This window comes from Trichoderma citrinoviride, assembly GCF_003025115.1.
Source record: "Trichoderma citrinoviride strain TUCIM 6016 unplaced genomic scaffold BBK36scaffold_22, whole genome shotgun sequence".
NCBI classification, from domain to species: domain Eukaryota; kingdom Fungi; phylum Ascomycota; class Sordariomycetes; order Hypocreales; family Hypocreaceae; genus Trichoderma; species Trichoderma citrinoviride.
In genome coordinates, this window is record NW_020194730.1 from 44665 (window position 1) to 65437 (window position 20773).

Sequence of the window (20773 nt, forward strand, 5' to 3'; positions counted from 1 at the left end):
TGCCATGTCCTGTCATGAGATGAGCAACCTGGCCGCCAACATCTTGCTGACATCCTTGATCATCAACGGAGGCATTGTCTGAAGCTGCTCTGGAGATCGGCTCGAGGCATCCTCGATGGCCTGCTCTTCATCAAACTTCGCAACCAGACTCTGGTATGCGGTCAAATCCCGGTGGAGGGCCAGGTGAAAGCGACTGCCAGTCGCGTACACTGAATAACGAGGTCAGCCAAGTCCATCTGATTTGATAGAGACAACTCACAAAACTTTGAGAGCACAAAAAGGGCCCCCAGTTCCGACCACACAAAGACAAAAAAGGCACCCAGTTCCGGAAACACAAAGACAAAAAGGGCCCCAAGAGAATCAAAAACAGATGAGAAACTGCATGTTGTTAGCTATACTGCTAGAGTGGGGATGATGGGGGTTTGAAAGTAGGTAGGGCACTCACGCCTACGGCTCATTGATCAACGGCTCGTCGATCAACGGCAGATGTGATCAGGTCTCAGCTCCTGCATTTTGAAGATGGTGTCAAAACATGTTGAATAAAACTGTCAACAAGATGTCGAATAAAAGTGTCAAAGAATCCGTTGAACAAGAACGGAGGTAGGCAATGAACGTGTTGATTGAAAGGTTTGAGTTGATGTCCGTCTAGATTGTGTACAACCGTCTGTTTATACAGATGTCGGCATCACACATGACACCGTACTTCCGTACGTGAGTTCGTCCTCCCCATCATATCTAATCGTTCCATTCCTTTCAGCATACACCTGATGACGACCTGCATGACCTGCATGGCCTGTCAGACAGTCCAGGTACAGCACAGATGTATCAGTGTCTCAATAGCGAAGGCAAGGGCTACCTAGTAGTAGTGAGCTAGTCTCTGTGGACGAGGAAAGAGAACATCTCATCACAGGCGCCGGCCCTCCTTCCAGTCGGCAACAGGTTCACAGTCACGCTCAGTTACGCAGGGCTCGCCAACCACTCGAAATCTGGACAGTATACACCTAAGTACCTAGGTAGGTACTCTGTGCCACTTCTTGCTGCCTCTCTCTGCTACTCTCCGCTCTATATAGTACCTAGTAGGTAGGTAGTACTAACTTGAAGGTAGTATCTAGGTATCCGTCTGCTTAAGGTATGTTCACCCATGACGACGTACTTCCGTGCGTTTGTCCTTTCCGTTGTAACCGATGTTTCCCTTCGTTCAACATCCAACAGCCGCTGTTGCCCCTGATCAAGCTGCAGATAAAGACTTGTAGGGAGGAACAGGGGGGAACAGGGGTAGCCGATTCTCAACTTCCCTGAACACTTGCCGCGCCGGTCGATACCATCCTGCCCGCCGCTGCACGAATCGCTAAACAGCAACTCTCATTGGTATCCGTATCGCTTGCTATGGGAGTGGCTGAGTGGATATTCGTATTGTTCCTCAAGCGTCATGTGGACAGCTTTCACTGCCCGTTTGGTCCTGACGACGTCACGACAGCTTTCTCGCGGGGAAGGTCGAGGGCAACGGCGACCCAATGCAACCGTGTTCAAACTGCAAAACGGGAAGGTGAGCGCCAGGGCGCATGCCGACGAAGGTGGAAGTCGTCATCGGGTGGGTGCTGAGTAGTAGGTAGGAGGTAGGTTTGTTGAAAGGAACGATTGGATACAATGGAAAGGATGAACGTAAGATTAAAAGGCAGGTATGTTGTCATGGGTGACGTGGACACATATATAAACAGCCGGATGTACGCAAACCAGACGAGCAGAACTTGGACCTTCAATCATCGCGTTCTTTCGATTCTCTTGCCACACCGATTCCAGACCCAAAAGAGCCCTGTTTCAGTATTTATTGTCACTTCTCCCCGTGGCACTCTCTGTGCTCGCAATATTCGGTGAGTTCTCTCCATCTCAGACTGAGTTCCCTGCTTTCACACCTCCGGCATCTCCATCACCTCGACCGCCCTCACAGAACGACGAGCCATAGGGATGGATTCCCTGCTTTCAGACCTCCGTTATGTCCACTCTAGCAGTATGGCTAACATAGAAAACGCAGGTCGTCATCATGTCGATGATTCTCATGGACACCTTCATCATCATGCCTTTTGCCCTTTTAATGGGCGCCCTCTCCGTTTTGACCAAATTCGGTGAGTTCTCCCCATCTCAAATTAGACGCACTTCGCTAACCTCGGCTTGTAGTATATGAAATCAGCGCGAAATTTCACGACGCCTTCAATGACGTCCTGACCTCCTACCGGGGGATGGCGCGGAGGTATGATCTCGAGAATGAGAGGGGGGCCCTTTCAGTTCTGGCGAATTCGGTGAGTTGTCTTTACCAAATCAGATGGACTTGGCTAACCTCGGCTTGTAGTATGAAATCAGCGCGAAATTTCACGACGCCTTCAATGACGTCCTGACCTCCTACCGGGGGATGGCGCGGAGGTACGATCTCGACAATGAGAGATCCAAGGAGGGCGAGATCTCCGCCACCCCCGAACCCATGCCACCTTTCATGGTCGAGGATGACAGCCAGCTCCTGAGCGACTTCCTCCGGGGAATGGCAGAGAGATACGATCTCCAAGACGGGAGTTTCAGGGAGGGCGACAGCCCCGTCACCCCAGAAGCCATTCAGAGCCCTCAGAGCATCCCTCGACGATGCCACCATTCATTGCCGAGGACGACAGCAAGATGTTGGTGGGATATTCCACGATGCTTTTCACCATGGACTCATGGAGTACCAAGAGTTGGTCGCAAGCTTGGATGGGAACTGTCCTGAGGATGGACAAAGTTGCAAGCGGCGGCGAGTTGACGCCGGAGGAGGGTTTGGAAGGAAACTATATGGTGTTGGAGGACACTTGCGTTAGACTAGCTCATCAAATAAAGCTTCTTCATTATCGCAACAATACATTCGTCTCCTCAAAGCATGTGTCCAAGGCTCATCAGCTCGGTATCAACATGTTGGCGCATTCTATTCGATCCCATGGCCGCGATGGAATGATTTGGAGCCTGCCAGCGCTGCCTTTCCGGTTTACCCGGCTTATTTCGTAGACTCGGTGCAAGGTTGTCGTGTAGCACGGGCAGATCGGACATGGCAACAGGACGCCGATGCCCAACCAAGAGGATGAGGAAGATTCCACGGCTGCCAATGCGCCTGTGAAGAAGGGCTGTCACAGCGCCGAGCGGCTTCCATTTATGTCCTGCGTCCGTCTTGGGCACTCTCCGTCTAAGAGAGTCTCTCTCTCTACGCTTGTGTTTTCTTTCAAAGGTAGGAGTATACATGATGAAGAATCGTCTGATTTCCGTGGTGGAATGCCAATGAGCAATGGACTAAGCAGCGTGGATCTCGGAGCCACCCCTGCGGGAGCTGAGCAGCAGCAGCAGTTGGCTCAACACTCTGTACCGGATCTGGACCTTGCGTTAGTGCCATGCGCTAATCTTGCCTTGCAAGGGAAGAGAATCTGCATGCTTCGGTGAATCGATCTGTATGCACGAGGTATTATGGAGCATTGCATGAGACGTGTGTGTGTGTGTGTGTGTGTGTGTGTGTCGACGGCCGAGGCATCTCGAGCTGCATCTTGTTCAGCAGGGACTCGGGAGAGATTGACTTGGTATTTGACAGTTCGACGTCACGAGTAGATGAGCTGCCTAAACGACAATGGACAAGGATATTGTCATGGACAAACAAGAATCTGCAATAGAATCCCAGCGCCCATCTGGATATTGCCGGGCCTCTTCATGCTCTTTCATTGCTCTTGTCTCTATCCAGGGTTTAGGTCGTGTCTCTTCCATGAGGCAATTCGCCTTTGTTGCCATGTCCGACCTGTGCAAACCTGGGTAGGTACGATATCTGCAGTTATGCTTGTAAGCGGGCCGATTTGTCCTGACGGGCACTGTGCCTGGGCAGTGCCTCACAGCAGGGAGTGGCCGAGCACACACAGTATGGCCTCTTTCCAGGTGCTTACCGTGACCGCCTGTTTGAGCGCGGGGTCTCAATACCTCCCCGGCCACTACTACCTACAGGTACCTAGTGCATAGTAACAACTGTTTTACAGGCTATTACAAGCTCCTCACCGGCTACAGGCTAGGAGGCACAGGCGGTACAGAGAGGTAAAGGCCCGCTGGCGCTAGGCTGTTCTGGGGCCGCGATGCAAACCGGCAGCTCCCCCGTTTGCCCTCCATTGGTCTCATCTACGCACCAACACGCGTCTGTTTCCTTGCCAGCAGCCTCGTCGCGCCGCCTCAGCCTTCTGTCGCATTTCGGCACTTCCGCCCCCGTCAGGATCCTCGCTCTGCTGTTGAACAGGGTCACCTGCTCCTACATTTCTTTGTCTACCCGGCCCCTAGTTACTGCTGTGTGCGCGGAGAGACAAGAGAGGGTTGGCTCAGATCTGCCAGCTTCTCACCATCTTCTCACTCGCCGCTCACCATCAACAGCCGGCATCTTCATCCTCACCATCTTTGGCGCTCCGCAATCCTGCGGCAACGGGGCGTGCTGGATTCAACAATGCTCTAAGGCCGGCCATCCGCCATCCGCCTTTTTCTTTCCTTTCAGTCTCTCCCACGCCGGCCCTCGTTGTCAACATTGCTCGGCGTTGTCTTGGTTGTGGCTCATCCGCCGTCTCATTGTCCAGCACTTCTCTCATGATTGGTTTCATCCCGCCATGACGGTGAAAACAAGGTGTCAGCGTCGAGCCCCCTTTCTTCATCGCAACTGGATCAAAGGCGCCAGAGCCTTGAAGGACTCTGCAGCTATGGGCAACATAGTGTCTTCACCCATCCACAAAAACTCACATCGGATTGACCATGACGACAGCCCGCCCCTCAAGAGGCGGCGCCTCTCATCGCCCGACTCCATTGATGCCGACCGTCTCATTGCGTCTCCGCGCACCTCCGACTCGAGATCTGCTCTAAAGGTCGAGGTTTTCAAGATTGCCCACAAGGACTCCAAAAAGGTCAGATCCTACCAAGCGTACGGCGTCCCTCGCGAGGTAACTCCCACCAAAGCTAGCTGCAGGATCACCATCTACGAACTGGGCTCTGGCTATACTCGACCTCTCCACTGCCAGAGCCAAGTATGCGACTTGGTCACTTTCAAAAACCCCGTGGGCCCTCACCGAGTCGCCCGCATCGCATTGCCCAAGCCTTTCTACATTCCCCAGGAGAGTCTCCTCATCAACCGAGCGGATGATAACACGTTTGACCTGGCAGACTCCTACCGCATCGTGATCGAGTTGGAGGCTGCTCATGATGAACACTGGCCGCCGTTGGACGCAAGCGATTTCGGCATTCCAGCCACCTCGCGCCTCTCCTCAGCCCCCGGCAGAGCTTGGGTCCTGTCAAGCCAGTGTGAACAAATTTATGGCAGCCTCAAGAGTCCCTTGACCTTGTCTGCGGGCCATTCAGCACAAGGACCCGAACTTCATACGGATTATGTCATGGACGTTGACCTACGCTGGGAAACTGGCTTCAGAGCCCTGAAGCACTTGGACAAGGGATCGAAGCCATGCATCAACGCCGTGGACCCCGACTCCGACCCCTTCGTCGACCATTCAATAAATGGAAGAAATCACGGCATCAACGGCCACCACGTGGACGAGTCCTCCGTTGAGATCGACGACGAAGGCCTCGAAGGCCCAGAGGGAGCACAGACCCCCTCGAGGGCATTGAGAGACCGGAAAAACGCCAAGGTGTATAATTTGAAAGTCCTCAGCGATCAAGCTCAGGGGAGGGAAAGGAAGCGACGGTCGCAATCCAGCCACGGCACGCCAAGCGAGGGCCGCGTGAGCTATCTGCTACCTCCTGATCAACCGGTCTGCCTGAACTACTACCGCTGTGTGACTTGCGGTGTTCACAACAGGTCGATGCAGCAACTGCAATTTCACTTGCAGACCTCACACACCGCATACAACTACGTGCTCGAGACGACGAGTCAGGGACCACAGTTTCGAGTCACTAGCCGCTGCGAGTCCATATCATCTCCCTCCAAGGAGTATCAAATAAAGCCACCCGCCAGGCCTTTCAACCTCGAAACTCATCTCGATGGTGATCTGTCATGGGTCTCCTCTCGCCTTGGGCCGGATACGGTTGATGACGTTTTCACTTCCCCAGACAAGAACGCCGAAGAAGGACTGTCTTTCCAGTCGCCAGTAGCCACGCAGCCGCGGCTGGCGCAGCGGCGCCCCGGGGCTCCCAAGAATGACAAGGTCCTGGTGCCCAACATTAAGGAACCTCTGTTTGACCCTATTAGCAGAGCACGGCTGGTGCCAGGACAAGAGGTACCGAAGCGAGTCTTAGACACCACATGGCTCATCCAGAAACATCGAGAGAGCACGAGCGACTTTTCTGACGTCACCCCTGCGGAGAAGGAGTACATCTGGGAGTGGGATGGGTATATTCTTCGCCAAAGCCTCACGTCTGCCGCTTACTTCCCTCGCGCCTGGCTGGGCTTCGTTAGAGAGAAGGCGGCCTGGCTTGTTGCGGCTGATCAACGTGTGCTGGAATTTGGCAAGCACGCCAGCCTGCTTCGAGTGCGCGATATGCTAAATGACAAGACCATACAGGAAGCCTTTTCCTACATCAATGATGCCAGAATGAGGCTGCAGCTGAGCAATGAGAGCGGCAACGTCCAGACCGAAGAAGTGGACCCAAAGCAGTCTCCCAGAGCCACTGAAATTCGCAAAGGATCAAATGGCTGCACCATCTGCCAGCTTCCGGTCCTGGGGCCCAGACTGCTGGTCTGCTACAATAAGGTACCGCTCATGTTCACGTCGCGCCCGTATCTCTTTTTTGGAAAGAAATGCTGATGAAAGATCCAGGCTTGCTCTCGCAGGCTATATCACTCGGACTGCATACAGCAGGAAGCAGCAATGCCAGTTGACAACAAGGACAATTGGCTCTGTAACGCGTGCTACACAGGCAAATCAACCTAGGAAACGACAGCCATTGTAGAGGCGCCGGACAGTACAGACAATCCAAAAAGTACAGGTTCATCAGATTCAACAGACTCATCAGGTCCATCGATTTCATCAAATCCATCGGATCCATCAGACTCATCGGACTGCCCAGAACCCCCGGGCGGGCCGGGGTCTCCATTCCAGATACCCTGGTGGCTTCAAGAATCTTGACACGAATAGCCAAGTTTTCGGTATCCATCAAGCACACGAATCCATCCTACGCTCGGAAATGCTGCCATAACCGAGAGAGACCGACCAAGACGAGGAAAAGCGATTCTCGAATTGCTCTCTCGATCTATTGGTGGGTGTCGCAGATGAAGAAAGGCATGACGTGGCGGGATGCGCATCTCATCGACAATGACGGAAGAATAAGGGTGATCTTTCATGTAGTTACAGTACTCGTCTGATCCTAGCTGAGGTTGGCTGCCTCCACATGAGATACGATAAAGATGTGCATAACGTTCAAATAAACGATATCAAAACGAAGATCATTTGCACAACTCCGAGTTGCCTGTACTATTACACGAGATCACTGGGTACCCATTATCCAGGGCGTTGCAATCCTTCATCTTGTGGACGTGGATGAAGTCAAGAGTACATGTGTCATTCAAACGCTACCGTCATCCCTTTTGTCCCTTGTTCCAGTGTCCAGTTTGCACTCGATATATCTCGCTGCGCCCCCCGTCCTTGCTGGTGGTATTAAAACTTGTACTTGCTCTCCCGTTTCTTCTCGTTGAGCTCCTTCTCCGTACGCTGCCGCTTTCTGCTTTCCTCCGCAATCATCTGGCTCAGGTCATCGTCGTAGGCCCATTTCGCGCCTATGCCCTCTGCCTTGTTGCTGGCCTCATATTTGCTCCGCAGGTCGTCCTTGCTGAGACCGCCCTGCTGGCTGAGCGAGTCCACATCAATCGCGACGTCCACATCGCCCGGCTTCTTCCGCTTCCGAGAGTCGTCGTCTGCGCCCAGCACAGGTATGCCAGAGGCTGCGGCGCGCTGGGCGGCGCTGATATCGTATGCGCGATCGCTGCCGAAGAAGCCCTCGGCACGTACCTGTCGCTCAGGCACAACCGTGTAGGCGGAGCGAGGAGCAGACGATTCTTCGGTCTCGTATCCGCGTCGCTGTTTTCGTAGGTCCATCTCGCCGGCAATAGATGTCTCGACTCCTTGCTGTGAGTAATCGGGCTGCACCGTGCTGGTGTAACCTCCAGGGGTCTCGAGCCCGCTGACATCCTCGACACCGCCAGGGGCCTCGTCGTCCTCTTCCTCTTCTTCCTCATCGTCTTCCTCCTCCTCCTCGGATTCCTCCTCGCGGGGTTGCAGCTCTCCCCACAGTGTGCGCTCCACGGCGTCTCCGTTGGTTGCCTGGGGCTGTGACAATTGCCCTTGGCCAGCAGCACCGTTTGGGGCGGTGAGGCCGAAAACGTCGCCACCGTATAACGGACGATTGAACTCGTCCACCGGTGGCTTTCCCCAGCCGCCGGGATGGAAGCCCCATGATCCTCCGGGGGGCGGCGGCGCGTTCAAGCCAGGTATCCTCAGCGTAGGGTAGCTGGGAGGAGTGCCGAATCTCTGCTGGTTGATGAGCCAAGGAGGAGGCGCCCCGGGCGGCATACCGAGCGCTTCTTTTGTGGCATCGCTCAGTTCTCCAGGGCGAAAGTGCTGATAGTCCACCTCGCTCTCCTTGCCCTCGTAGTAGACCTCGCCGAACCGCGTCAGCTCCGGCTTCGTCTGGAAGCGGAAGAAGGCGTCGTATAGCTTCTGATAATCAATATCCAGCTTGCCCATCTTGGGCTGGACCCGCTCTCGTTGCTTCTGCTTCAGCGTCTGCTCGGCCTGCTTCTCCAATACCGCATCGCGCATCTCTGCAATTCCCGTCTCGGCGATGAACTTTGGCAGCCGAAACGCCGACTTCTCGATTCCTCTCTTTGAAGACAGATACTCTCTCTTCATAGCCCAATGGGATGGTACGGGTACGACGTTTCTCTGGGCCTTGATCTGAACCAGGAGTCGTGGGTCTGACGATGATACATCCTGCCATTCGACCACTTCCGGTATGTTGACAAGAGCTTTGAGCTGTGCAACGGTAAGCTTGTTCATCTGCTTTCGCTTCTTCTTGGATAGCTTTGGCTGGCTAGGGTTCTCGTCCTCCTCATCAGGAATATCGTCGTTATCGCCGAAGAAAACGTCGCCCTGGTTGCCGGCATTGGCCTCCTTTGCGATCTGGTCTTCCGCAAACGAAAGACCAAACTTGCTGAACACGTCTCTGTACGCGGCAAACGCGGGATCATCGTCCAGCAGGTCTTCTCGGATGGGTTCAACGGTGACGGGAGCGGATGGCTTGGCCGAGTCGGCTGCGGTCTTGTCATCGGAGCCATCTATCGGCTGTGGCGATTCGTCGCTCTTGTCGGCGGTTGGCTCCTCGGACTGATCAGGTTTCTGGTTCTGCGCCGAGGTCAGCATATATGCGACACGTGATGGAGGCGAACAGGAACGGGGACAGACATCTGCTTTGGCCTTCTTCTGTTCCTTCTTCTTGGCCCTCCGCATCTGGTTCTTGGTCATCTTTGGGGCCGCCATGGCGAAGCAGCGCTTGGCGACAGATTGTTGGATTTGGGAAAGGCGGCGGGATTAGCTGCCTGCGTGAGGAGCTGGAAGAAGGCGTAGAGACCCGCGAGCGCAACAACGTATTGCTTTGGATCTCTTCCTCCCATGCCGCGGCGAACAAGCCGAGTCTCAAGAGAAAAGCGAGGCTGTCGATGGTCGATGGGTCGGTCAGTCAGTCGGCAGGCCAATGAACAAGGTCGGGCCTGACTCGCAGCTGCGGGTTCGAGATGAAGCGAGTCAGCACGTGGGAGAGGCGAAGCGGAAGAGAGACAGAGGGAGGAGGATGAAGCAGGCAAGAAGGAAGTTGGCCCAGCTGCTCAGAAAAGAAGTGTGAAAACAGCAGCTAAACCCGATCGTGTCGAGCCAAGGCTGGCGCGTCAAGGCGGTGGGGCGCGCGGCTGTCGGCAGAAGCTCGGCTAAAAGCGCGGCTGGTGTCTGCAAGTACCTGCGAGTACAGGCCGCCCAAGTGTAGCACAGAGGCACCCTCGTGGCGCTGGCCCTCGCTAAGGCGGCCACTCCTATCCGGCGATAAGGACCTCTGAGTGACCTGAGCGAACCTGCCGCTGCGCCGTCGATCCCCTTTCCACCACCTCTGCTATATCTTCTGTCTCACCTCGTATTTTCTTTTCCTCCCCCCCCCCCTCATGATCCGATAGCGACGACTCTCTTGCTCTCACCTATTCCGCGACACTCTTGTTCCCCGGGAGCTGCCGAGTTCCTCACATGGCTCTGTCGTGGTAATGGACGGCTTACCCTCTGCGCCCAGTCTCTCGCTTTACTCCACTGCTCCAAATGTCAATTGACGTTGCGGCGTAACCCAGAAAAGCACCGCCTCACAGTTGACGTTGCCCTCGGATCGCTATCTTGTCACCTTGCAGCTGTATCGCATCCGAAGCCATTCCATATCCTCAACAATCGCCGTCGGAAGCCTTGGCAGTAAAGACGAATCCAAGTATCTGAGCCAAGAAGCACCAAGATCAGGGCCGCTGCGTGATGGAAAAGTTCCCCAGCCTGTCGAGCTCACCACATCCGGGGAGCAATGGCTTGAACGACTTGGGCTCGACGCCCCCGAACGGCGACGGCAGCGGCAATGGAGGCATCAATGGTAGTGGCAATGGCAATGGCAGTATCAATGGATATCCGGCGGCCAATACGTGGTCGGCCTCGGGCCGCTCCCACACCCGTCAAAAGAGCCTCGGAGATGCCTTTCGGACGATTCGCGCGAGAAAAGGCAGCATGAGCCAAAACGCCCACGAGATTGCCGATGCGCTGCGAGCTCCCGTGTCTCCAAAGCTTGTTGTATGTCACGCCCCCGTCCCGTGTGTGATTTCTGTCATGCGACGAGGAAATTAATGCTCTTCTTGCGCAGATGCTTTGCCTGATGTGGTACACGTCATCTGCCCTGACCAACACGTCGTCAAAGTCCATCCTCAACGCCTTTGACATGCCGGCCACCTTGACCTTGATCCAGTTTGCCTTTGTCTCTTCTCTCTGCGTCTTCCTTTCCTGGCTGGCCGGCATCTTCCCCGTCCTCCGCGCCAGGATCTCTGCCCTGCGACACCCCATCCGCGAGCCCAGCCGGGAAGTCATCATGACCACGCTGCCCCTCGCCCTCTTCCAGATCGGTGGCCACCTCCTCAGCTCGACTGCCACGGCCAAGATCCCGGTCTCGCTCGTCCACACCATCAAGGGCCTTTCGCCCCTCTTTACCGTGCTCGCATATAGACTGATATACAACATCCGATACCCGACCGCAACTTACCTCTCCTTGATCCCCTTGACCATAGGCGTCATGCTGGCTTGCTCCAGCGAGTCACACTACGGCGGCCAGCTGCTAGGCGTCCTGGAGGCGCTCCTGGCGACGCTCATTTTTGTCACGCAGAACATCTTTTCCAAGAAGCTGTTCAACGAAGCTGCAAAAGTTGAGGCCGACGGCGTGGGAACCCAGTCCAAGAAGCTCGACAAGCTCAACTTGCTATGCTACTCGTCCGGCATGGCCTTTGCCCTGACATTGCCGATATGGTTCTGGACAGAGGGCACGACCCTTATCATGGACTTCCTCCGTGACGGTTCAGTAGACCTCACCGACAGGCCTAACTCCATGGACCATGGCCGACTCGCGCTGGAATTCATCTTCAACGGCACATTCCACTTTGGACAAAACATCATCGCCTTCATACTACTGTCCATGGTATCCCCCGTCACCTATTCCGTTGCGAGCCTCATCAAGCGCGTGTTCGTCATCGTCATGGCCATTATCTGGTTCAGGAGCCCGACGACCTCCGTGCAAGCTGTGGGCATTGCGCTCACCTTCCTCGGCCTATATCTCTACGACAGGACCAACGAGAGCAACAAGGCCGATCGGAGCGCGAGGCTGATGACGCAGTCCCGAGCTGGAACGCCTCTGCTGCCGCTCAATGAGATGCCGGCCCAAACCGGCCGCTACCAACCCTCCTCTCCTCAGCCGAGAAACGGGCCTTTTTACCCATAGAAAAGAGAGGATGAGTTTCGATCAAAAAGCCTTCTTCTTTGGCTATGTCGACGGAGAAAAGAAGGAAACAAATGGTTTGTTTCTCTAATTGTATTATCCCCATACGCTACATCGCATGTCAGATTCTACAGACATACAAATTTTTGACCACGGAGCGTGCTTTGGGGGGACAATGTAAAAGTGCTGATTATGGAAGGCGACAAATTCAATGGATGATCTAGACGTGTTTTATTACATGTACCCTTTTCCGGGAAAGCGAATGTCCATTAACAGACAGGAGGACAAACGATAGAACAGGAACCCAGCAGGCAATTGCCGACGTCGTGGGTGTAACATAGAAAGGCCATGATCCATTATTTGTGTGCCGCCCAGCGCAATTTCGCCCGTGTCTGCTTTTTTCCTTCCAGCCGTTCTTCATGACACTCATCACTTATTACAGGATTGAAGTTGTCGGATCGAATTGGAAGGGGGGGATATGACCGATTTACCTAGTGGCTTGCATTCAAATCCTACGCGAACTCGTTCAGCACTTGAAGTTGAGACAAAGGCGTGACCCAAGTAGGTGTTTATTCGTTGGCCTTCCTTCTTGTATTCTATCGATAAAAATATCAGAGTGGCGGTCATATGCCGCAGAGCCCAGATTCAAGGTGGATATTCATACAAAAGAAAGAGGGTTCGAAAAGAAGAGATATCATAAATCAGCCAAGCTCGCCCGCCTCGATAACCCACTGACCAGAAACAACAAAAGAGAATAAAACGCCGTCACAATGTATATCCTGACCGGTAGGACCCTGATGAACTCCGTTCCACTTGTGAAAAGGCCGTGGTTCCCATAAAATCGTAAACTGAATAACTCGCTCGCATGAGGGTAATCTATTGAGATGGAGGCCGGCTGGGGAGGCTCAAGATGCCTCGCAGGTTTGGCCTCGAGAGTGGTTTACAATCCCGCCCCCCACGGGATACGATAATGAAATGAGGGTATCTTGTAATGTTTTGGAACGTGCCAATGAACCATGGCCGGTGTTGGAGAGTGTGGGTGCGTAGCAGATATGGAACGAGTAATGGCGCGACTTTCTTGATACACCTGGTTGCGCAGAGTTGGCGTAGATATTGAGGTGCACTCGATGTAGAGGTCGAGGTCCGAAAGTCCGCCATTCCCACCCATTGCCCTGCAGTGTTGCCGCAAATATCGTACCCCGCCGGTAGGCAGGACCCTGGCAGTATAGCGCCGCTTGATGGCCAAGCAATCGCGGGGAAGTCCCGTGTGCGGGTATCAGACGGAGAATAGCGAGCTACTCGGTAGTGCCTCGTAAGCGACACCAACAGACAAGCTTCAGATTGGCGCCCTATCACACACAAAGTGCTTCTTCAGATCGAGTTGCCACTGGAGTTGTAGCTCGACTCCCCAGAGTCTGGTCCGGAAGAGGTAGGCGTTGTTCGCCGGCTAGAGCTCTTGCGGTTGAACCCCAGAGCTGCGCCAACCTTTTTCCATCCCTTGTTATGCGCTGCAACGGCCCGGTGAAAGCCCCCGTGAGAGGCAGTGAAAGTCCATTCCGAGGTGGGCGGTGTGGTTGGCGGCGTCATGGGCTCCGTGATTGAAGAGGAGGTGCCGCTGCTGTCGGCCGTCAACGTCTCCGGATCCGTACCCATCGAAGCCGCTGTCCGGTCAGATGATGCCTTGGGCGAAGCAAGGTGGAAATCATGGAGGTCGGCTGCGGGGGTCGCGACGGACTGCAAAAAAGGAACCAAGACTGAATCGTTCATGAGTTCGTATACGATGCGTCCAGCTTCGGCAAGCTCGGATGGATGAGGAGGGTCGGGACCACAAGGCACCCGCAGGAGGCGATCGCGAACCTGAGCAGGAATGTTCACCTCGCGAGGCGCACATGGGATTATGTAAACCTGCATCAGCTTCTCCCACCATGCGCACACCCTTTGCTTGCAGTCATCCGAGGGGTTGGGCTCGGAGAGGGTTTGTTCGTAGACGGTGGCATAGCGCTGAGAGTCCAGCGTGAACTCGAGCGTCTCCATGCAGTGGTTTTGCGAGAGGTAGGCCATGAAGGCACTCAAAGACCACGGCGGGGGAGCAGTGTCGAGAAGAATCTCGTTCAGTGTCGGCGGGCGGCCCGTCATGGTATGTCGGGGAGATGATGCTTCGGATGAAGAGGTGAAGCTAGTCGGGCGTGAGTACGGCGTGTAAGACGACTCATGGAAGTCTTCGAATGCAGACAAGGGCCGTGGCTGCTGTTTCGGGAGTGTGAGGAGGGCTCCGAGAGGCTGTCGTATCCTTGGAGTCACCATGCTTTTGTGATATGGCACAAGCGTGCCACTCTTGCAATGTGCGTGTCCCTAGACTTCTGGCGAGAGCGCCCTCGGCATGCCCTTGCCAGAAGAAGCCTGGGGAAGCACCGCAATTATATCTGCACTGCTGGCGATGAAGCGGAAAGGGGCGATCCAGCAAAGGAGGATGGCTATCGAGCGTCCTGGACCATCCGGGAACGACGCAGCGACAGTGAATGGGCGACGTGCAGGCCGGGACTGAATGGCAATGCCGAGCCGGAAGCGGGCGGAGCTACAAAGCTCAACTCAGACTCAGCAACGAAGCCAGCCCAACTCTAAGACGGTCACGTAATCCTGATGGGGTCCACCGGGCCAGCGAGGAAAGTTGCCTTTTGGAAAGAAGATGGACCAGAAGGGGTAGAATCGAGTCGACGTGAATTAACGAATCATGCACAGCAGCGTCGAGCACAGCAGAGCACAGCAGGAGCCGGCGAGCGGTGGGATACGGCTGATGGTCACGAGCGAGGCTCCAACGGCGACCAGGCAAGTAGACGACGGCGGTGAGGACGGATCGTATGGCGGGTGGCGTGCAGAAAGATTCCAGGCCGTGGAAAGCGAAGTATCCGGACGCAATGCAGAGGTGGCGGCCAGAGAGAAGAGCAGAGCAGAGCAGAGCAGGTGAGGGAGCAGGTGAGAGCAAGATCAAGAGCACGAGCACGAGCACGATACACGTCTTTTGTACAGAGCCGCAGGTTATCGCTTGTACTTGTAGCGGCAGGCGCAAGGCCGGGCATCTCGCTGGGTGGCGGGGGCAGAACCTGGAAGGCACTGAGCAAGATGCACAAGGCAGGTGGAGACGGAACTTGGTGGCTGCGAGCTAAATCAGCATCGAGGCCTATCGGGGATCGGAAGGTGGGCGGCAGTGGCCCTGCTCCTGCCTTGGGGTGCTGTAGGTTTACATCGTGGTTTAGCGCTTTGTACATGGCGCTAGTCGTCTTGGGACTAGTCGCACTCGTCAGAAGCCGTTCTGTGGTTCTTTCTATTTTTTTCTCCGCCCCTTCTTTCCTTCGCTCGGGTCGGGGGGGCGAAGGCAAAGGGACGAACGAAAAAAAAAAAATGGCAATGGCAATGCAAACTCAAAACTCGGCGTCTACCGTACTAGAGTATCGGCATCGCCTAGCATGCCTCATGCCCAATAGTTTCTCCGGCCAGTATTGGCAGCGGGGATTTATTTTCCCATCATGTTTGGAAGGGGAAAATTCCAGAGAAGAATGGGAAGATATGGCGAGTGGGAAGAGAAGAATAGCTCCTGAATCAGGAGCGCTTGCACCGTCGACCGGAAAGCCGCCTTTAACCCTTTCCCCCCAGCTGCACGAAAGCGGAGGACAGGCAGGCCGGGACGGAGATCTCTTCCCAAAGCTGGACCAGACTATGCACTGCCGTCCCAAGTACCTGGCAGCCTGGCAGTACCTCGGGCGGCGCCGTAGATGCCCTTCACCGCGGCGTACACAGTACCTCGGTGTGCAGAGTTGCATGATGGGTTGCAGGTTGGCAGGCACGGGGGGAAATGCGGTGCCACGGGGCGAGTCTGGTGATTTCCAGCGTCGGTGGGCAGTTCTTTCCTATTCCATCGCCGTGCACACGCAGCAGGGGAAGGAAAGAGTGGGCGGCGCCGAAAAGAAGCGAGCGTCAAGCGTTGAGCGTCGAGTCGAGAGAGAAGGCGCGACATGGACGGACCCGAGCGAGGAGAGACAGACCTGAGGGAGAGACGGAGCCTGCGGGGTACCTGTGTGGACTTTCTGACCGCTGGTAGAGCGCTACCGACCTGCGCTGCCCGCTCGTGTCGGCCAGGTATTGTTTCGTACTACTAGCACTACCTAGGTAAGGTAGTACCAGCAAAAGATCAGTCATGGCCGTCACCTGGGCTCGAGGGGAGATGGGGCACCAAAGCACCGACCCGGCCAGTCGGCGACGGCGACTCCCCAACTGGCAAGAGACGGACGGCACTAGAAGCCCGCTGGAAGCCGGCGAAACTCGAAAGAGAAGAAAAAGAGGGAAGGGAGGGAAAAACCTGCGCTGTCAAACTTGTCTCGTCCGTGCTGGTCTCACCCCGAAAGCGTCCCGCCGAGGCCGCTAGAACGGCGCTAGAAAAAGAACAAGCCTCAGCAAGCTGGTGATCCCTGCCCCGAGCAAAAGGGCGCGCGTCCCCATTCGGCAGCGCGTCACCCGACAATGATTGGGTGGCTGTGGCTCTGCCGACTCGTCACATCCCTTGGGGCCTGAATCGTGCCACGGCTGGGATGACGATTCGACGCCGCCAATGTCATGACGATGCAACGTGCCGCCAACACGCACAAGGGCCCAATGCGGTGGACCTGGGCACTGGGCACGTAAGGTAGTGTTAGTACTTGTAGGTAGGGCGGACGGGCTACGGGGAAACTACCTCAAGATACTTGGAGTCTGCGGCTCGCGCAGTGGACAATGGTCGTATCCTGAGCGTATCGTCAAGTACAGCTTGGACAACCTTCTGAAGAAACTTGGACACAAACTTGTGTTGGCCTGCGCACGTCACATCACATGTCGATGCAGCGCATTGCACCAAGACATACTCACAAAACCCCTTGCTTTGTCTTGCTATTTTGCTCTGCTCTCCCTCTGATTCAGTGCCACTGCTTGTGCGGAATCGTGTCCATGAAGCATCAGTCGCTACACGTATGACCTCCTTGCATTCAGGCGTACCGACCAGTTAGTAGCAGCCAGTACGACACGACGACACACCAAGCCAGCCAAACTATGCAACCTACCGATGTGCATCTGCTGCCACTGCCACGTAGGCAAAATCAGAAGACACGAAAAGGTGAGAATGGGAAAAAGAAGCCGAGTGGCACAGGCCAACAACCGCCAAGGGTCGCTGCAGTAAAGATTCAGTGACAATGAGAGGTGGGAGAACCATATTAGTAGATCGTTTTCGCCTCCCAACTAATTCTGCTCGTGTGTCTCGCCGGCCAGCCCGATTCAAACACATAGGTACGAGATTGTACTCGTAACAGCACCAGGCAAAGGAAGATCGAGCCCATGCTCGTGTACACCGCTTCATTCTGTAAATTTAGCAAGCTTCGTCCCTTGCTCGAATCGCACAGGGCGAGCAAGGCCCTGCAGTGTCTTTGCGCTGGAAATGATACTACTACTACCCGGTTTGTCATTGCTACTGGTCGATTCCATGTCCACCTCTCCATACCGGTCAGTATCGTATGCAGGTGCCTCTGAACGGCAAGAACGGGGTACACGATGCCTATTACTATCCTTCACCTCTACTCTGTGCCGGGTGCTCGCACAGCCATGGATCCGAATGCTTTTCGTCAAGTCTGGGCACTAATAATAGAGATGTCATCCAGTAGTACTACTACTAGTGCCAGTGATGCTGTAGTGAGGATAGTGTGAGCAAGCAGCAGGGCAAGGGATCTGACTAGGTAGACATGGCAGATGTGCTTGTGCTCGTCCAGATGCAGTCTTTCAAGCTGACATTTACATGGTCCCTTGTTTTGAGCCTTGCTCTGAATCAGTGGCCTGTCAAGAATGGACCAGCAACCTTTGTCTTTTTTTTTTTTCTTGCGCAATAGAGCATTATTGATTGACACTGTACGGTATGCAGCCAACCCCACGAAGTACGTACGAAGTATTGCCATGAGCTGCAAGATGTCCGGCATGGAAGGGAGATCATCATCGACTCTACCAGATATGCACCTCAAGGTACAGTGTGTTCTTGAAAATGGAAGGTCATGATACGTCATATATCTTCACTTTACCTTGTTCCATTCATCATCAAACAAAGATCTCCCTGGTCGGCAATCCAGAGCACCACCGATCGGTCGAATGGCCAGTACCCTGCTACCACTGCATTGACCAACACATCTCATCACACACAGTTGAACAGAGACCCAGTACAGAGTCACACCGAAATCAATTTCAGACGATATCTACCATTCATGATTTCCACTCGCCCAACCCAGAAATCGCTTCAACTACCTTGCCTTCCATGCAACCCCTGATACACGATGCTCGTGTGCTCTTGCAGTGCCCGCGTCCTACGTTGATATCCACGTCACGGAGAGGTGCAAGTGTATGAGACCATTGTGTAATTGTAAACTTGTTTTTAACTACTCGAGGCCTGATAATGCCAATGCCTGAAGTGTACCCTTTGCCATGCCTAGAAATATACCAGCAGTGAAACCTTTGCTGTCCAAGAACCCAAACCGAAACCAAAGGCAATTTATGCCTGACCTATAAGTGATGCCGCAGTGACCTTTGCCAAGTCCCAAGAGAACAAAATCCATTTCCACACAAAACAATGCCCATTCCAATCATAACAATACCAGCAGTAGCCCTTTTCGGGTCTGGATAATCAATTCCATCCAACTCCTTGCTGCAAAGCAAACTTTCCACCGCCAAAACCGCAGACACAAAAAAGAAAAAGAAAAAAAAAGGACAAAGAAAAAGGAGTACAGCACTTGACTGGGCTCATTCCCTCCAGAGGGTGAAATCTCCCTCAAATCCTCCATTCAGAAACATTCCGGCGATTCGAAGCCGCTGAAGGGAGAGTTGTGGCGAGCTATAGTGCGTCATGGGGTCAAGACCGAGAGCCAGACACATTGCGTTGGTGATTGTGTGAACACCACAGTCGTAACTGTTGGTTTGAGGAGGAGACATGATGTGCTCGACCGTCCATGGCTCGGTGTAGTCCTTGCCAAGCAGATCCTTCATCCATTCCATGGCCAGCTCGGGATGAGTGGAGGATCTGTTGAAGGAGTCCATGTGAACCACGGTTCTCTCACTGGGCTTGAGCGCCAAGAGCGTCCAGTGGTAGGATTCACAGATGGGAATGAGAACGATGTCCAAGTCGAGGAAGGATGTGGGAAGCACACCGGCCTTCCTCAGCCATCTCTGTGACTGTCGGCCCCGTGTTTCCATCATCTTCGGCCAGAAAAAAGAGTTCAAGGCGAGACATTTTCGTTTCTTGGTGAATGTTTCATTCTGGAAAACTCCATTGGCGAGGTTGATCTGCTTGTCGAGTTCAGCGAGAGCGCCGTTCACAATCTCATCGTTGAGCCAGCTCTTGGCTGCAACAACAGTGATGAAATCGCGTCGGTGGAGGGGGATGCCTTGGCATGTAGTCGCGAGAACGGTGGTGTCAGGCTCTTTGATGGTCTTGGAGACCCTCTGAATCCATTCCTCGGAGAGATTGGGGATGATCTCTCGGGGACCCTTGGAGGCTCTGAGCATCGCCTCCTTCTTGACAAACAACCTCGCGTGCCATTCCCGGGATGCTTCGAGGGATTTCTGCGTCTCCTCCAACTTTCGTTTCTCGGCAAGGCGAGCTTCCTCCGCCTGCTGGTGAAGGTTTCGCATCTCAGCCTTCGATTCATCGCTGATAGTCAGGGTTCGAAGCGCCGAGGTAGTGAGGATGTTATCGATCCTCTTGAGTGGGTTGGCATTTGATGTAGCTGAAGATTGGAGAGGTGAAGCGCGCGAGGCTCGGGATCGGCTAAACTTGGACTCGAGTGCTTCGTAGGCTCTCTGCTCAGTTTCGCGCCTCTCGTAGACAGTGGGGCTCAGCCAAAGGTCCTCCTCTGTCTCTTCGTTGATAGCGGTGAGGGGGTTGGCGTTCTCTTTTCCCTTGTCGTTGTGGGCAATGAAAGCCGCGACATCAGTGAGAACCTCGTCATTGTTGTAGATGTTCGTGTTCATGACATTAGCAGTGTCCACTGGGGCCTTGAAGGCGGCGATGTTTCTCATGATGTCGGAACTGGCGAAAATGGAAGAGTCGCTGAGCAGCTGACTGTCATCTTCCACCATAAAGGGTGGCATGGATGAGACCTCCTCTGCGGATTGTTGGTCCGCATTTTCCCTGTCGAATTTGGCGGATAACTCGCGCCATTTCATCAAGACGGTGTGCAGAGCGTCATGAGAGCTTGCACTTGTTTCATATACTATATAACAAGGTTAGCAAAGTCCATCTGATTTAATGGAGACGACTCACGAAAAGTCGTGACGACGGAAAGTGCCCCCATGAGGAGGACAAAAGGCATGACAACAAATGTGTCTATGAGAGTGATGAACATGATGACGACCTGCGTTTTCTATGTTAGCCAGACTGCTAGAGTGGACATAACGGAGGTCTGAAAGCAGGGAACTCACGCCTACGGCTCGTCGTTCGATAAGTGTGGTGATATGTCTGGGCTCCTGCATTTTGAAGAGCCGTGTGAGTGCGAGTGGAAAGAGAAAACGTTGTGAAGCAGGAGCAAAAAGCGTTCGAAAAAGCTGAGAAAGCACGAAGACGATGGAGTCGAAGCAAAAGCGCAGGGAGCAAAATACCTGAATGGATGAAGAGAAGAAGAAGCAAGAGAAACTCTTGCAACAGTGGGCGGACGCGAGAAGGACTAATATCTCGGGCCAGCAGCGACGAAAACGA

At 54.2% G+C, this 20773-nt stretch overlaps 6 protein-coding genes across 6 annotated transcripts; 3 read left to right on the forward strand and 3 right to left on the reverse strand.

The window, feature by feature from the left end:
• Window positions 1-2041: 2041 nt before the first annotated feature.
• BBK36DRAFT_8958 (hypothetical protein) lies at window positions 2042-2752 on the forward strand (the record flags this gene model as incomplete). Its single annotated transcript, XM_024898581.1, has 3 exons — window positions 2042-2123; window positions 2176-2297; window positions 2348-2752. 3 exons carry the CDS (start codon window positions 2042-2044, stop codon window positions 2750-2752), a joined length of 609 nt encoding a protein of 202 aa, XP_024745089.1.
• Window positions 2753-4637: 1885 nt separating this feature from the next.
• Window positions 4638-6905, forward strand: BBK36DRAFT_1207398 (hypothetical protein; the record flags this gene model as incomplete). The annotated part of the gene is made up of 2 exons (XM_024897403.1): window positions 4638-6725; window positions 6792-6905. The coding sequence occupies 2 exons, from the start codon at window positions 4638-4640 to the stop codon at window positions 6903-6905; spliced, it is 2202 nt and encodes a 733-aa protein (XP_024745090.1).
• Window positions 6906-7628: 723 nt separating this feature from the next.
• On the reverse strand, window positions 7629-9506 carry BBK36DRAFT_1130952 (DUF382-domain-containing protein; the record flags this gene model as incomplete). Its single annotated transcript, XM_024891895.1, has 1 exon — window positions 7629-9506. The coding sequence occupies one exon, from the start codon at window positions 9504-9506 to the stop codon at window positions 7629-7631; it is 1878 nt and encodes a 625-aa protein (XP_024745091.1).
• A 1020-nt stretch (window positions 9507-10526) lies between these two features.
• Window positions 10527-12024, forward strand: BBK36DRAFT_1130889 (TPT-domain-containing protein; the record flags this gene model as incomplete). The annotated part of the gene is made up of 2 exons (XM_024891892.1): window positions 10527-10832; window positions 10903-12024. The coding sequence occupies 2 exons, from the start codon at window positions 10527-10529 to the stop codon at window positions 12022-12024; spliced, it is 1428 nt and encodes a 475-aa protein (XP_024745092.1).
• Window positions 12025-13392: 1368 nt separating this feature from the next.
• On the reverse strand, window positions 13393-14325 carry BBK36DRAFT_1163618 (PAK-box protein; the record flags this gene model as incomplete). The annotated part of the gene is made up of 1 exon (XM_024894552.1): window positions 13393-14325. The coding sequence occupies one exon, from the start codon at window positions 14323-14325 to the stop codon at window positions 13393-13395; it is 933 nt and encodes a 310-aa protein (XP_024745093.1).
• A 4497-nt stretch (window positions 14326-18822) lies between these two features.
• BBK36DRAFT_1130963 (cysteine proteinase) lies at window positions 18823-20244 on the reverse strand (the record flags this gene model as incomplete). The annotated part of the gene is made up of 1 exon (XM_024891897.1): window positions 18823-20244. The coding sequence occupies one exon, from the start codon at window positions 20242-20244 to the stop codon at window positions 18823-18825; it is 1422 nt and encodes a 473-aa protein (XP_024745094.1).
• Between the last annotated feature and the right edge of the window lie 529 nt (window positions 20245-20773).